We start from the raw sequence: 17,824 nt of genomic DNA on the forward strand, positions 1-17,824 counted from the left end.
TTAAGATTGAGCCACTGTAGTCACTTGGACTATTTTAACGATATCTTTAATAACTTTTCGAGGCTGGCAAGTGTCAATCCCTTAGAAGCCTATGGAGGAGTGATCCAGCTCTCAGAATTAATCAAAAATATATTAATTCGTGTTCCGAAGATGAACGAAGGTCTTACAGGGTTGGAATAACATGAGGGTGAGTAAATACTGACAGAATTTTCATTTTTGGGTGAACTATCCCTTTAAAATGTACAATCTTTTTGAGTTTCTGTTGCTTGTAGCACCTACCAAGATCAGCAAGATGTAGCAGAACATGGTTCATGGCTGTGGCATTAATATAGAGGATATTCACAGTTTAAACAAGAGGACATACCCTTTGATAACCTCAACATCGTGTTGCAATAGGAAATACAAAACTGCATTTGTCAAACAATTTCTTGGGGTCTTTAACACAGTCCAAAAAAATTGTATATAACATTTATCATGAAACTTGATATCTGTACACAACAATCCATGTCTGGCTGATAATGAAGATTTGGAAAGGTGTCTTAGTGCTACTGTATGATATATAAGATCCTTCATATCAATGTATTCAATTACACGAAACTGTCATATCAGATAAAAGATTGTAGCCTATGGCATATTTGTTGAAAAATACATTTATAGTGTAGAGTTTTAGAGAAAATTGCAGACCATTTCCTTGCAGTTATAGATAAATTATCAAAAATGTGTGATAAAGTAGATACTGTACTCCATAACAAAGGCATTTATTTTGAATTAGACATATTTTCCCCTCAATTATTGTACAGCATTTACATCACAGTTATGAGACCTGAGAGGAACATTTGTAAAACAAAGATACAAAATGGTTTTCTATTCTAATTTTAAAAATCACAGTTTGATTAGCAGCTGATTACCTGCTATTAAGCTAACATTCAGCATAACTGGACTGAGACGATCCATTCTATTGGTCATGTCACGGCATCACTGCAGCTTCGGTTTGGAGTAGACTCCGTTGAGAGAGGATGAAAGGCCATTCAAATTATTGTTTTTAAATTCTCCAACCTTAGCCATTCTGCCACCCTCCAGCCTTCTCTTTTTGTATGTCTGCAGAGAACAGACATTTATTGCTTAACAATTGATAAGACTGGAAGCATGAGAGCACACATACCACTTAAGCATGATTAAGCACGAGATCTGGCTACTGAATAGGCCAGACAGCTGTACATAATCACAATAACGCCTCTTATGTGCACATGAGGAAGATAAACAACACACATGTTGTTGGAACAGTTTTGTCCATCAAGATTTATTACAATGACAATGGCTGGAGAATATGCCTCTCTGACGTCACAAAATCCGATGGCACTGCTTAGGTATTATAAGTAAAACTACCACCCTGTTTTGAAAAATAAACTTTGGAGCCGGGCTCATTTGTTTGTGAGAATCTAATGTATACAATCATATACAGTTTTACAACATAAACTTTTATTGCATAAAAGAAGAACATTGATGGAGAGCAGATCGTTCAGGCAAAATCTGATGTAAACAATTGTCAATATATCAATATTTCACAGATTTAACACATTTGTGGCTGAAAATGCTGTTGGATGTTTTTCAATTGATGCTTGTCATGGACATTTTACCCAAGTGCAACGGTTTGGATTCATCTCATGATCGCTATTTCATAACAAATGTATGAAAACCTGTTTTAATTTTGCATGTGGTCATTTGTACTCCCGACACAAATTACAATATTAATGCTGCTGGAGAATCTATATCATAAAAGAGACACCGTAGATTGACACTACACCCTTTGAATTTTCAAAAGATGTATAATTTGTTCATTTTAATCAAGCCTGAGGTGTGGTCAGTTGCTCAAGCTCAAGGGCACTGCCCCAGAGACAATTTTTTGTTATTTTTTTTTCTGAGCGTGTGACCCTTGAGGGCCACTGTCCTGCAGAGTTTAGCTCTAGCCCTATTCACACCTGTCAATAACTTTCAAGTAATTGTGAAGAATTTGGTTATATTTTAAAGGTGTGTTGGATTAGAGTTTGAACTCTGAATGATAGTGGACCTTGTGTGCCAGAGTCACCCACTGGTTTTCTATTTGGTGGAATTGTCCTCAAGTTTATATTTCCTGAAGAAGAGGCCAAAAAAATAAAAATCCATCTGGTATTTTTATTTATTTCTTTTTTTTAGTAAGAGGTAAAGATCATCTGACCCAATTTTGAAGAGTTGACTAAATTTATAGAAGTTCTCACCTGCATGTAGAAGTTGGCAAACAGGACCACAAGTGTGCACATGTAGAAGGTCTGAAATTTCAGACAGCCCAAAGGGTAGCCACAAGGAACGACCCATGCGCTTACTGTGTGTGTTATAGTCAATACAAATTGAACCTGAGACAAAGAATAGAACATTACTGAGAGACAATGATCTTCTAACACATGAAATACAATAAAAGAGCAGAGCAGAAAAAAGTTTATTCAAGTGTGCTAGTATAGCTACTACTAAACTAATTTTTAAACTAATTTTTAAACTAATTAGTCAGCGCCGTTTTAAACTAAAGATAAGTATACTTTCAGTCTACTTTTTATTTACTTAAAAGTATAATTAAGTATTCCAAGAATATTTGGCTTGAGTCTGCGTCCTGCAGTACTACAAACCGTGGCCCTGCAAGTTACTGATTTTACTACACGTTACGCCGTGAAGAAACAAGCTTCATTGACAAACACAATCATTTAAAGTAAATTATTTTGTTTTATGTACTGTATGAAAGGTTTGTAAGTCTATAACTTCTATTGCTTTTGAATCTTATATTAAATAACAGCTATTAGTAAAACATAAAAATATACAATCAAATTAAAACAGACCCATGGCAAAACTACCCCTTCCATCAAATTAAAATTAACTGTAGAGTTTTATAATAAAAAAAACGAGGAAATCAAACAGGATGACTTGCGTCGTCTGATGATCTATGTAATACGATCAGTATGTCTTATTACTATGTGGCAATAGCATCAAAAGCGAGGAAAGTGAAGTAGAAGAGCAGCAGTACAAGCGACGCCATCAGTGCAGTGTATAAGCATTTCATTTATTCTGTGATGGCAGAGGGAAGGGGACTGTTACACCGTGTCCTAACCAGACACGATGCGATAAGTTTCCAGCGACAAATAATTTGTCTGACCTAGACGCGACGAGACTGTGAGATGTGTCAAAATGAGCTACAAAGCTGGGAGCACTAAATTATATTCAAAGTCACATTGTATGCTTTTAACATTAAATAAAGCACATAAACAGTACCTGAGATTATCATAGACACACTTTGTGTTTGTTTTTCCAGCCGCGACGTCGCAGAAAAATAGAAACCATTTCTAAAAAAGAATCGTCGCGTGTCGCAGTCGCAGCTGGTTAGGACAAAAACTCGGATTAACATGGAAAAGATACATTTTATCGCGTGCCGCGTAGTTAGGACACGGTGTAAGCATGAAAATGTGAAGGGATATGGGAATGTAAGAGCAAAGAATAGTTGGATAGAGAGTTTGCACACTGACCAGCTGACCCTGGGTGAGGTAGCGTTTCCACCACAGATATTTGTGCATGGATGGGATGGTTGACAGACCATAGTAAGAATACATGAGGATATGGATGAAACTGTTAAGCATCGGTCCAAAGAAACCTGGACAAAGATGTTACATTAAACAGGTTGAACTGAACCATCATGGGATTGGTAGCATGCAAGATTATGTCAAATATATATTCAATCCTGTTATACGTATGTAGGCCTACTCTGTGTAGTGAAGGAATTTTTTTTTTTAATCTGTGACATGATCTTTCAGATCTTTTCATTATCAATGTTGAAAACAGTTTTAGCTGCTTCTTTTTTGGAAATCATGATACACTGCAGTTTAAAAAATGTGGAGTAAGTAAGATTAAAAAAAGGAGAAAAGAAAAAAAAAGAAATTAGAACTTTCATTTAGCGAAGGCACATTATATTGATCAAAAGAAAAAGACAGTAAAGACGTCTATGAAATTAATAAATATTACAAATAATATATATATATATTTATAAAACATTGTTCTACTTTCTTCATCAAAGTCAAATCAAGTCACCTTCATTTATATAGCGCTTTTAACAATATAGATTGTTTCAAAGCAGCTTTACAGTGATAATAGGGAATTACAGTAACAGAGATTGTTTGGGCTTTACAGCATCTCTAGAATAAAGTTATTGTCTAGCTAAAGTTAGTTTTGAATCATTTATTCACTACCGTTGCAAAGATCATTCGTTATTAACTTAGGGGCCGCTAACACCACTCCGTTCTAACAGAAAACACTCAACGTGCTCCGGTCCGCTCATCCGCACAAAACAGTACCTGGAGGCTCGAGAATGCAAACCCTGAAATAAATCCAAGGTACAAGCCTTGAAAAATGTTGGAAATAAAGGTTATCTCGGAGCAAACCTCAAAAACGCAAACCTGCAAAAACGCCAACGGCGTGCACATGCGCATCACGTGTTTAGTCTATAGGTATGCGCGTTTGAATATATATGTGCGCAGGCATGTAGTCCTTCTTTACAAATCAACCCTCAACAAACTACTTGTCTGGCCTTAAAAATGTATAATAAGAATCCTGGGTGAAAAAAAAAAAACAGTTTCAAGAAGAAATATCAAGCAGGACAACTGTGTTTAACATTAACAATAAGAATAAACGTTCTTTAGCACCAAATCAGGATATTCAAATGATTTCTGAAAGATCATGTGACACTGAAGTCTGTAGTAATGACTGCTGAAAATTCAGCTTTGCCATCACAGGAATAAATTACATTTTAAAATATATTACAACAGAAACCAGTTTATCATTTACATTCTAATAATTGTACACTGTAATAATATTTCACCAGTTGAGGCTACTGCCTTTACTGTATTTTTGTTAAAAAAATAAATGCAGCCTTCGTGAGATTTAAGAGACTACATTCAAAAAGTGCTTCACACTTTTGACCAGCAGTGTGTATACTGTATATATAGCATGTAGTATTCTAAATCTACATTAATAATAAAATCTACATTATTATACACTGGCTATTGTCAAAACATAAGTTCATTTTTAGAAACACCTTAAAAACATCTTAAAACAATAATAAAACCTTGACACATTTCCTCACACCAGTACCGTCTCTTAAACTTGTGACCTTTCATTGATGTAACTTTGTCCTTTAGGCTCACTTACTCTGTCCACAGGGTATCCAGTTGAGGACACACCACCAGATGTTAAACATAGAAGCATGATGATACACATGCAGGAAACTGATCTGGCTGTTTTTCTTCCTTAGCACAATGAAGATGGTGTCCAGGAACTCAATCAGCTTGGAGAAATAGTACCACCACAGTACTTTTGCTACCTATACATATAAAACAGGTACAGATTGTGGGACAAGTTAGATGTAATAAGATGTAGATATTGGGATATAGGCTATACAGTATATATCATAATATTTATGTAAATCAGATGACAAAGCTAATGCAGTAGTGTTAATGCACTTATGTGCCAGAGTGTGATCATAAACTTAAAAGGGGACCTATTATGCAAAATTCACTTTTATATGGGTGTACACCACCCACGTTATCGCAATACTCTCATGGTGTACCGAACGCGGCCTGCCCAGCCCTAGCCCATTGTTGAGGACAAAACAAATTTTTCTTCCTTGACATCTGATTAAATAGTAATTAGGGATGTAACGGTACACTTATTCGTCCCATGAATTTTCGTGTCATATGTGTAGATGAGTACAGCATTGTAGCCTAACCACCAATAATCGCAATAAGCTCCGCGTTTTGTTACTTTCGATAAGAAACAAAGAGTCATTTTTTAAATTATCAAATTTTATTCAAATTCGAAATTCAAACAATAAATGGTGTTTTGACGCTCTTCAATGTGGCGTGACGGATCACTAACTAAATAGGCGCCTCAGTTTAAGCAGCAGAGTGCACGGAACGCGAGTGAACGTGATCATCTCTCCCTAATAAACATTAAATGAACATCTGAAGGAATGTTGAAAGATACAGTAGCCTACAACTTACTGAACATTATGTCGTGTAATAGTTCAATCCGTGTTTAAACGGCGGAAAGACATCAGTAAAACTGCTTGTAAACATGTCACGTAACATTACATTTTCCCCATGATGTACCCATCTGGAATTGCAGATTCATTCTCTTTAGAAATAAGTCCCTGTATTTCAATGAATGGATGGAAAGCAACATTTGGTTTGTCACACATTTACTGGACAGTTATGGCAATGTTTTTTCTTTTGAAAATTCTGGTACAAAATTTAATTTTCAGTGTAATCGTAAACATTATGAAATGGTTATCCAAAGCGTCCCTTCTGCCTTCCTTTTGATGGCAAAAAATACACTACATCAATTGTCCATCCCCCCCCCCCCCCCCTTATTTTTCCCTTTGTTGATGATTTCTGGTCAGCAGTTCTGTAGTGAGACTTTGCAAAACAAAGTGTTCCGTGATCTCTTTACTCTGAATTTATACCCAATGCAATACAGACGAAATTCTGCTTCTCTTATCTTCAATCATTCTTCTCTGAAGAAACTACGCACACATTTCTTAAAGTTACCTTTATCACCAAAAGCTAAAGAGCTTCACTTCAACGTATTGAATGACATATATGTCACATGCCTGTCCTGTCTTGTGTTGCACATGGGTGTTTTGTTATTTTGGGCCATGTGCTCTGGTCGTTGTCTGATCCCTACCCCTCGTTACCTGATTATTGTTTGAGTTCTTCCACCTGTCCCCTCTTGATTTGTTCCCTTCTTAAGTCTCCTCTTGGTTGCAGTCTTTGTCGGATCGTTGTCTAATGTTTCCTGTGATCCTCCATTAAGTTTCATGTTCTGTTTTTGTTTTATATTTATTAGTTATGTTTTCCCCGTCGTGGGTTTTGTCTTGTGTTTATGTTTTCTTTTGTAAATAAATATAATTTCTCCTGCACTTGAGTCCTCACACCTTTTTGCCTTGCATGTTCCGTGACAATATATCCTTCAAGAGACCTCCTCTCACGTAGATTTAACTTTGATCTAACTATCTGTATATTCTGTGAGTGATGAGGACAGAGACCACGGATCATTTGTTTTTCTTCTGCCCTTACAGTAATACATTCTGGTGTGACATGTATGATTGGCTGGAACATTATCTCCAGTCTCCCTCCAGTTTCACTAGAGATAACCTCACATTTGGAATTTGAATGAAGGACAAAAACTATGAACTGCTTTTAAACATTTTAATTATCTCAAGTAAATGTTTCATCCACAAATGTAAATGTATAAAAACACAGCCTCTTTTTTATGTCTTCAAGAGAGAATTTGCATTGTACTATTAATCCCTGTTGTTCATGAAGTATAAAACAGCAAAAAAACTTGTTAATTTTATTCATGCCTTACAATTAACTGAAGCCCCTTAACTGTTGTTGTATTACTTTTCTTTATCCTTTGTTATTTTCGTTATTGTTGTTTTTTTACTTAATTTTTTCTCTCTAAAGTTGTGTTACTTTAAGTGCTCCGTTTCCTGTTAGCACTGATATTTTGTGAATTCTGACTAAACCAGATATTGTTGTAAATTTTACACCTCAAATAAAAAAATAAATAAAAACATTACATTTGCCTCAGGCAAGTCATTCAGTGTCCACAGATTGTTAGTCAGCTAGAGAAATTAACTCTTCCGCTAAATATATGCACAATATTAGTACATTCATTATATTTTACTTAACATGATAGTGATGTCTTATTTAATGTAGAAATGTGAAAGTATGTACTCCCTATGTACAGTAGTACTCTTTTTTTCCCCCTCAACATTAGCAGAGATATCCTTAAGAAACTTTTAATTATAACTGAATTCATTTAAAGACAGAGACACAATTTGTTCAGTAAACCACTGTTTAATAAAAAAAGCTATTTTATGTTTAGTTTTCTTATATAAACAACAACATTTATGTTAGAGGCGATTAACCGCAATTAATTGATTTGACATCACTAGTTTGAAGATAAATGTGTGTCGGCAGTGTGTGTACACCACCACCCTATAATGGTAAAAATCCATTTTTGTAATCCCTATAAATCATAGCAGTGCCTCAGAATAGGCCTTTTGCAGTTTCTGCAATGTGACAACACATTGCACACGCCTCGCCCACCACTGCTGACAGACTATTTTGTTGTTTGATTCATATTAACAGCATATATATAGGTAGCCTACTGCATATTACACTGCTTTCACCTTAATACACAGATATAATCTGTGTTGTGCCTGAATGCGTTCATTGAACAATAGTTCATGAACTCCTTCATATTTTGGACGAACATGAACTGAACGTACTGTATTACTGTCTGGTGAACGTTACTGTGAACTCGTTCATTCTGGTGTCTGTGAACGGTGCGCGGCGCGCTCTCAGTTTAACTTCGTTCAATAGGGTGCCAGATTTCTATAGAGCCTTCCAGGCGAAAACCCGGCTAAAATACACCGTAAACAGGCCTTAATATGTAGCCGCATGCGTGATTAAAACAAAATGCAGCAAGGAGGCGTCCTATGATCATTTAAACGAGTTTTATGACAAGGTCGGTGAGGATGGGAAAAATCTTTTCTGTTCAAACTTTGCCCGCCGATAAAATAATTTCTGTCTGTAGTTCTACATGGGTTGTGGCAATCATTTTGAAAAATAATAGCTCGCAGCAACAAATGGAAAAAAAGAAGTATGAATGAACTAGTTCAAAATTGTAAAGACTAGTTCATTTTAAAATTTGTGAACTGAACTTTAAACTAGTTCATGTAGAAAGTGAACTTTCCCAACACTGGATATAATATACATGCGATTTCTTTACTTGCTGTTTATATTCATTGACATAACTATGGAAGCCCAATTCCGCCACGGTTGAGAAAAAAAAAAAGATTCTTTAAGTCATAATAATGAGAAACTTTCTCATAATTATGACTTAGTATCTCATTATGTTGAGAAACTCTCTCATAATTATGGTATCTCATTATGTTGAAAAACTTTCTCATAATTATGACTTAGTATCTCATTATGTTGAGAAACTTTCTCATAATAATGACTTAGTATCTCATAATGGGAAATGTTCTCATAATAATGACTTAACATCTCATAATAATGAGAAACTTTCTCGTAATAATGACTTATTTTCTCGCACTTCTACGCATGCGCAAAGCAGTGGAGCAGAAGGGAGTGCCACGCTAGTGACGGCAGGTCAGAGCCGTGTAAATGCATCACAGCAAACATGGCACGCTCTGCAGTGAATAACATTAAAGGGGTGGTAAAATGCCCTTTTCACAAGATGTAAAATAAATCTCTGATGTCCCCAGTGTGTGTGTGTGTGTGTGTGTGTGTGTGTGTGTGTGTGTGTGTGTGTGTGTGTGTGTGTGTGTGTGTGTGTGTGTGTGTGTGTGTGAAGTTTTAGCACAAAATACCCCACAGATATTTTTATATAACATGTTAAAGTTGTCACTTTTTGAGTGTTAGCAAAAACGAACCGTTTTGTGCCTGGCCCTTTAAATGCAAATGAGCTGCCTCAGAGGGCGGGGTTTCAAGAGCTTGTGTGTTAGCAGCTGCGATTACCTCAGACAGACACTAAAATGACAGAAACTGTTCTGCCTTTAATGTTAAAACAGAGTCAGACAAAGATGGAGAGACTCAAGAAGAAGTGACAACATGTAGAATGCAACAGGACGTCTCTGAATGGTTAGTTGATGAATTTATGTTGCTGATGTGGAGTTAACTATCTTCAATTAGCATATTCTGTCATGATAATCTATAAATCGCTCGTATAGGAACTGTTGTGAGATGCACACAGAGTGACTTTTTATTGCATGTGAAAAGAAGGATGCTAAAGTTTGAGATGACTCACAAATGTACATTTTAGGGTTGCTGATGTCCCTAACCCGGAAGGAATGTCGTGTAGTCCCTACCAGCCGTTTGTTGTAGTCCTTTTCTTTAAAAGCAACTATCTCCCTTTGCTTTGAACTTTGAGCATTGTAACTTTGCAGATGTTGTTTATGCTCAAACAGCAACATTTCACATTAGCTAAAGTTAGAAAAGTGAAATCATGTTTTACCACCCCTTTAATGATAAATTATCCCTATATAAGACGGGCTTCCATACTAGATAGTCTTTTATACATTTGTAATATTCATTTGTATTTTTGTGTATGAACAAGCAGCAACACAGAAGGGTTCATCTGGAAATCTGTGTACAAACATATTTTCAACCAGTTTTGTTTTTGCACAAGGGTGCGTTTTTCAGTCCACAGCTCTGCTTTTCTAGGCAAACGTGCAGTAGACGGACGTTGCGCTCACGATTTTTGCAGTGTCTGGTACATGACACAGCGTTCTAAAAACGAGGCACTCAATTGAAAAGAAGTTCAGCTTTTAAAAACACATCTCAAGACCTTGCGTTTTCCCCCATTCCACTGCCCACAGCCCACTTATGTGTAAATGTCCCCAAAGTCATAAACATCTTAATTGATATCGTAATGATATCTTCCAGACGAACCTGCACATCAAATATCCTAGACGCATCCGCAAAATACGTGATAACGTATTAACACATATACCCATATATTTTATGAAGATGTTACACTTAAACTTAACGAATAAATGTAACATTCCAACTTTAATCTGATAGTTTTGTAAGTTCACGTAACACAATTTCCATCGGTGTGCACAAGCAGGCGTCCTTCGTTACCATGATAACCATCCTGCTTCTGCATTCCACTTTCACACCTTTTCATGGGCATGGAAAAGTATGGAAGAGACTGATGATTTTTAATTGATGTTATTTAATGATACTACAGATTACACTTCTTAGTTCACACTGACTTTGATGAAAACAACTGTTTTGCAGATCGTGCCATGTGTAGGGTATCTGGTAAAATCATGGGTCGTTCATCTGAACACATATGAATGCACATTCCTTCTGAAATCACAAAGCGTTTAGCCTCTGAACTCATGGGGGCAAATTAAACATTAGGCTCCGGCCAGTGTGCAATAGGCGATTCGGGTGACAATTTTAGGGCACCCAGAGGTTTAACAGACAAGACACCGAGCTTCACAGAGATGTGTTATCACCCAACTACCTACATATATATATAAAACACCTTGAGAAATGTATAAACATGTATCGAATTTTCACATCTCATGATTTTCCTTCGGATGTTGTTTTGGCCTTTGTTTTCTTGTAAACTCTAATGGGTTAATGTTTTAGACTTTGCATACAAATATGCAAACCATATTTTGTCTCTATGAATTCCAATCTTCGTTCCCCATTTGTTAATTTACATTACATGTTGTTAACTTTGTGACACAAGGGTATTATAAGAATCAAATATTCTTTCTCTTAAAACACCCAATGAAATTGCAGATTCAAATGTGCTGTCTGAACACGAAGAGTCATAAAATCTCCCTCCAAAGGGACCACTTCGGATTGGCTCACATACCCCAAGAGGGTGTGACATCTTCACCCCTTTTAAATGACTGATAGAGATCAGTCTCCCTCTCTTACCTCTCTCCTCTTCCTCGCATCATGTAACTCCTGATCCCCCTCCGGGGATCTTTTCCTTTGTTTGTTTCTTTAAGTTTTTATTTTCCATTTTCGAATTCTCCTTTGTTCATTTCCACCGACGAGTGAAATGAACTTAGCCTGAATGATCAACCGGCAACTTCACCTCAAACGGACATTCAAAATCGCCGCGCTTGGCTCGCTCTGGAAGAACGAGTGAACACGTGACACTCCCAGGATCGAGACACACACGCCTTCTTCATATCAGCCACACAAAAGACCTATAGATGTGCAAGTATTTCGTTTACTAAGCTTTCATAGCATTAAGATGTGTTTACCCCCGTTTAGGGTGATGTTGATTTCTTGTGGTCTCTCAGAGGGTTTTGTCCAGGTGAATTTTGCAGAGCTGTGATCCTTACGGATCTCTCTCTCTCATTCTCTCTCTCTTTCTCATTCTCTCTCTCTCTTTACTGATGCATTCTTTTCCATTGTCGTTGCCATTATTGTGTTTGTAAATACATTTATTGTAACGTTAGTAACTGTATATGTAGTTTTCCTTTATTAAATGCATTCTATTTATTTATTGATTCTGTCTTTTCGCTCATATACAAGTCCCTTTAATGTACATACGATCCAAAGCTACAAGCTTTAAAATTGTAGAATACTTTAAATAGTATTGTTGCAAAACAGGAAAACTATCTTTCACGGCCGGAAAGATCGTCTTTTCCTGCGAGTCCCTTAAGGGTAAGTTCTCTATAGGAGTTGATGAAGATCGCATGATCAGTTTGCTGGACAAACAGATTAATTTGATGACGAATTAATTCCCTTAGAAGTTATCCTGGGAACCTATATATTCTGGACAATTTGTATAGGAATGTGGAATTATAATTCGTTATGATTTGATTATTGATATATATATAATTGATCTATTTTTGCCAATATATGGGATGATTGATTATAAATCCGTTGTATTCAGTCGTTCAGACAGATTGGCAACGTATTATCCCTTTTTTGGGAGATTTGACGTATGATTATCTGGGTCAAACAGTATGATTAATTATTAATTGTGAAATTACTAATTTTTGAGTACATATCCCCAAAGCCTGACCCAGGTTTCGCTACACAGGTTTGCTGTGATGCATTTACACGGCTTTGACCAGCGGATGTCGCTAGCGTGGCACTCCTTTCTGCTCCACTGCTTTGCGCATGCATAGAAGTGCGAGAAAATAGGTTATTATTTCGAGAAAGTTTCTCATTATTATGAGATGTTAAATCATTATTACGAGAAACTTTCTCATTATCATGAGATACTAAGTCATTATTTTTAGAAACTTTCTCAATATAATGAGATACTAAGTCATAATTATGAGAAACTTTCTCAATATAATGAGATACTAAGTCATAATTATGAGAAACTTTCTCATTATTATGACTAAAATAAAAATAAAATTCCTCAACCGTGGTGGAAACAGGCTTCCATACTTAACCGACTCTGTTTATGTGAACCTTTTTTTTTTTACATTCCCTTGAGAGAATTTGACAGTTTAAGCGCAGTAAGATGTGAAAGAGAACTTAGATTAATACTCACAGGATGCTCCTTCTGACATTCAGCTTTCTGTGCGCATGCTTAAGATGTGTGCATTTAGAAAACCAAACATCTGGGGCCGTATTTACAAAATATCTTATGGCTAAAAGTAGCTCCTAACATGCCGATTTAGGAGAAACTCTTAAAAATAATGGGCGTGTCTGTCCTAATTTTAGGACTCCTACATTTTTGCTTTAAGATTATTTTACGAGGCATTTTAGCACTAAAACTAGCTCTTAAATCTGTGAAACGTTAGGAGTAGTAAAGAGGACACCTAAGTCACTAAGACAAAATCACAAACAATCCTAATGTCTGTTGCTGGAAATCCGCCCAAAGACACTGTACACCATTGAGGCAATAGTGATAGAGCCTTGGGTGCTGAACCTTTTCTTCATAAATGCAATAAATATTTAGATTTATAGATTTCAAAATAAAGTTCTCCCCGAGAATGAGGAACGGGTGGCTTAGGGATACAGAAAACTGTTGAGGTAACTAGGTGAGTCGGCTCTCGGTTAGTAAGCATGTTGACATAATCCATAGCAATGAGTTCAACCCCTTACTCTTAGCTTAAGACTTCTCTCTATTCCTTAGTAAAAGTTGGTCTCAGTTAAGCGGTTTCTGTTCTATTCACATAGCTGCTAAGAACTTTTAATGCCATTTAAGATAACTCATTGTAGTAAGATAAAATGTTTTGTGAATACGGCCCCAGAAGTTTAGACTGATGTGGCATTAAAACGCATGGGGATAATACACTTTAATAATGATGAAGAATTGCAATGTCACGTGAGCGTGAATACGATAGAGATGATCATCCAAATCAAACAGATGTTTTGTTTTGTCTTTAGCAATGTATATGGTTTTTATGCAAAGGCACAAGCTGTAAAGGCTCCACCCTCTTCTGGAGCTCTTCTGGTGGGGAGTGTCAGCTCATTTGCATTTAGAGATACATGCACGAAAACAGCATGTTTTTCCCTCCACTCAAAAATGAGCATTTACAACATGGTATAATAAATGATCTGTGGAGTATTTTGAGCTGAAACTTCACAGACACATTCTAGGGACACCTCATATTTTAAAAAGGGGCATAATAGTACCCTTTTAATGTTGTTTGAGGTATGCCTTAAATAGTATTCAAGCAGAACTGTACATATATATATATATATATATATAGTGCTATTTTTCTTACTCACCCTGATATCTGCTTCACCAGCTTCATGCAATCCCTGACACTGAAGACGGTAACCTGCAGACCAGACTGCTGATATCAGCTTCCAAACACATGAAACACAGTGTTAGGTAAGAACAGCTTAAAAAGGAACACTGGACACCAGCAGATGGGCAACTGTATTGCTGCTGTACATGTAAACATACTGTACACTCACTTACCTCAACCAGCATGTAGAATGACAACACAGTAATAGAGAAGTTGTACAGCAGTAAAACATTTTTCAGTGAGTATGCTGGTCTGTTTTTCATGTATTTTGTTCCCAGGTAGATTGTTAGGAGGTAGGTAATGGTGAGTAAGAACGTTGGTGTGTAGGAATCCAGCAGGAGCCATCCTCTCACACGAGTATCTGACATCAAACACACACGTCACATACTGTATACTGCAACTGGATGACTGGGTAAGGTAAATGTCAAACATCTTTTTAAAATATATATTAGAGAACATACTTCAAATTCTTGTAACAACTTTGGCTTAACCTTGTTTTACATTTTTACCATTTACCATTTTTAAATCAAAAGTAAGCTTGAGGTGAAAAAAAACAAACTTGGAATTAAAGGTCCGTGATGTAATTTGGCAGAGGGTGGACCAAATACTGAATAAAACTATACAATCGTTTTGAGATTTTTTCAAAATATATATAATTACCAGCATCTGGAGACATACATTTCATTCAAATAATCTGTACAATTATCATTTTTAAATCATAACTTCACACCCCATAGAAAAGACTCAAATTGTTTTTAATTGTTGTTTTTTAGATGATCACATTCCAGTAGCCTAATAGTGTCATACTGGCATTTATTTTGAGTGACTCTTTATTTGTCCATTATACTATGGCAGTGTATAAATTAACAATAATCACTGCACTAATCTAATGTAGCAAAATCAAAAACTTGTATATATATTTTTTATTCCTCTTTATTTGGTGTGCCATTTCCTTAAAAACAATTACATTTAGAGCAGTGGTTCTTAACCTTTTTGACTTCAATTCAGTTGCAAATAAGACAAAACACAGATTCAGATCGCTCCACAAATGCAAATTTGTACAGACAGACCACAAAGAACGATACCCTTTAAAAGGATATAAACAGTGGTTGAGGGGATACATTAGAATAAGAAATATCTTGATTTAGTTGTTTTAGCTTACTTAAAGCTGGATTTAGCTTATTTTAAAGCTGGTTTTAGCTTATTTTAAATACTTTTAACTAATCTTTGAGGCCCCCTTGGAAGTAACCCCTTTGGAGTAGATTTGCCGTAACTATTATGTATCTCATGTTTTTAAGAGGAAAACTACTCCTGTGTGACTATCCCCTTTCAGCTGCCTCTAGGAAGTAAAACATTAGAAAATAGTAAATAGTAAAATAGTAAAATTGGACAGATAGTGAAACTCGCTTCTCATCATTCAGGTGGATAAAGAAAATGGCTCAGCGTTTAAAAGGTCATTTCTGATGATTGACATTTACTGGTATTTTGGTACTGATGTGTAAATGATATCTTATCTGTGCAGCTTTTGACACCATTTCACATAGTATTTTATTGTAGAAGTTGATTTCCATTGAATCACTGGTATTACTCTTTGTGGCGAGCAGGACGAGGCCGAGGGACGTGAGAGAACGGCGCGAGGCCAGTGGCGTGAGTGATAATGAACGTCACCTGTGAGACACACCAGTCTTGCATCTCTCACGGAGGAGCGGAAGCATAAAAGGAGGAGCGACGACGCTGAAGAGCGAGAGAGGAACAGGCCTGATTTTTTTCGTTGTTTTGTAAAAACAACTCCAAGCTAAAGAATCTACTCTGTCTCCCTGCTTTCATTGGTTCCACCCCAGACATCTGATGACCTATGTGTATGTTGTAATTTTACTGTCCATAACTGAACTCAGTATGAGCAGAGCTTTCATTTGAGCCTAATATTAAAGCTATATGACGATTTTGAAAAATTGACATTTGAAGAGCCAGAAATTGGCGGCCATCTTGAATTTGAATGTCAAAAATAGGTCAAATCAATAAATCTACATCATTTATGAATTTCTTGACCCAAATAGTCTCAGAAATGCAGACTCGTGGGTACCCCTCGGCCTGCGGGGGGGGGGGGGGGGGGGGTATGTGGCGAGCAGGACGAGGCCGAGGGACGTGAGAGAACGGCGCGAGGCCGTTGGCGTGTTTGATAATAAACGTCACCTGTGAGATGCACCAGCCTCGCATCTCTCACGGAGGAGCAGAAGCATAAAAGGAGGAGCGATGACGCTGAAGAGTGAGAGAGGAACAGGCCTGATTTTATGTTGTGTTTTGTTTCTGTTTTGTGTGGCCAGCAGTCGTCCGTGAGGGGCTGCTTTTATTTTTGTATTTGTTTTATTTTATGTTTAAAAATGTTGAATGTTCGCCTGTTCCCGCCTCCTTCTTCCCTGAATCTTAAACCCCGTTACATTGGTGCCAAAACCTGGGAAGAAGGAGGAACGCGCTGTCAGAGAGCCCTCGCCACTGTGGGGAATCTGCGGTGCCATCGAGCATGGTGTAGTTGGGTCATCTATAGCAGTTGAAGGTGAACCTTATATAGTGAATATTATAAGTGAAGGTTCGTTTCTCACTGGATTTGTCATCTATAAAGGTTAAAGAAAAATTTAGCCAGGGTGCTCCTCACAAAAATGTGGGGAAATTTTGTCAGAGGACTATATCCAAAATGGCTGCCGTCAGCCAGGCTGGAAATTAACATTTTAATGGTTTTGCCCACAGTCCTGCTTAATACATGGTTTCTGAGACTATTTGGGTCAAGAAATTCATAAATGATGTAGATTTATTGATTTGACCTATTTTTGAACTTCAAATTCAAGATGGCAGCCAATTTCTGCTCCTAGCAAGGAAATTTCAAGTGACATGTCACCGTGGAAACGTAAACATTAGAGAGAGATAGGGCTGTGACGGTGGCAGTTTTTTTTTTGTAAAAAAGGTTTTTAAAGCAAAGAACATATATTGACAAGAAGTGAAAGCCAATAGAATGTTCCATTGCAACACCAGCGCCCAGCAGTAGCGCTACGCTTCCACCATTTTGGGGTGAAAGAGACTCGGCAGTCCACTAGTGTTTATGTGTCGTTCGCGAACGAGCCGCTCTAAAAGCCGATTCTTTGAAAAGAGCCGGACTTCCCATCACTATCCACTAGCTTTTTGCTGTCGCTATGGCAATATCAGCTGCTTTGTAATTTTTTTTTTTAAGTACATTAAAGATCAAATCCAAACTGAATTATGACAACACAGAATAACGTACAATCACTAGACTAGTGATCATCAAATCCCTTTTAACAGTTTATTTCACAGACTTAAACAAGTTTTCTACTTTTTTCCCACAAAACCTTTAGTATATTAGCATTACAAACACTGAATTAATACCAACATATAAAAGTAAGGAAGGACATGCTATATCAGATAATTGGGAATGTTGGACAATATTTTTATATATAA

General features: G+C 36.8%; 1 protein-coding gene across 1 annotated transcript in view; it reads right to left on the reverse strand.

Annotated features, from left to right (window-relative positions):
• Positions 1-699: 699 nt before the first annotated feature.
• Positions 700-17,824, reverse strand: part of elovl2 (ELOVL fatty acid elongase 2) — a 133,755-nt gene continuing 116,630 nt past the window's right edge. Inside the window, exons 3-8 of the mRNA XM_077244317.1 lie at positions 14,530-14,717; positions 14,334-14,411; positions 5,221-5,392; positions 3,546-3,670; positions 2,256-2,390; positions 700-1,098 (exon numbers count right to left, since the gene is read on the reverse strand). Of these exons, the coding sequence (XP_077100432.1) occupies positions 976-1,098; positions 2,256-2,390; positions 3,546-3,670; positions 5,221-5,392; positions 14,334-14,411; positions 14,530-14,717 (821 nt within the window). The 3' untranslated portion in view covers positions 700-975. The remainder of the gene's footprint in view (positions 1,099-2,255; positions 2,391-3,545; positions 3,671-5,220; positions 5,393-14,333; positions 14,412-14,529; positions 14,718-17,824) is intronic.

Source organism: Siphateles boraxobius, unplaced genomic scaffold (genome assembly GCF_051911475.1).
Source record: "Siphateles boraxobius isolate OS27281-9 unplaced genomic scaffold, OSU_SipBor_1 26, whole genome shotgun sequence".
Taxonomy (NCBI): domain Eukaryota; kingdom Metazoa; phylum Chordata; class Actinopteri; order Cypriniformes; family Leuciscidae; genus Siphateles; species Siphateles boraxobius.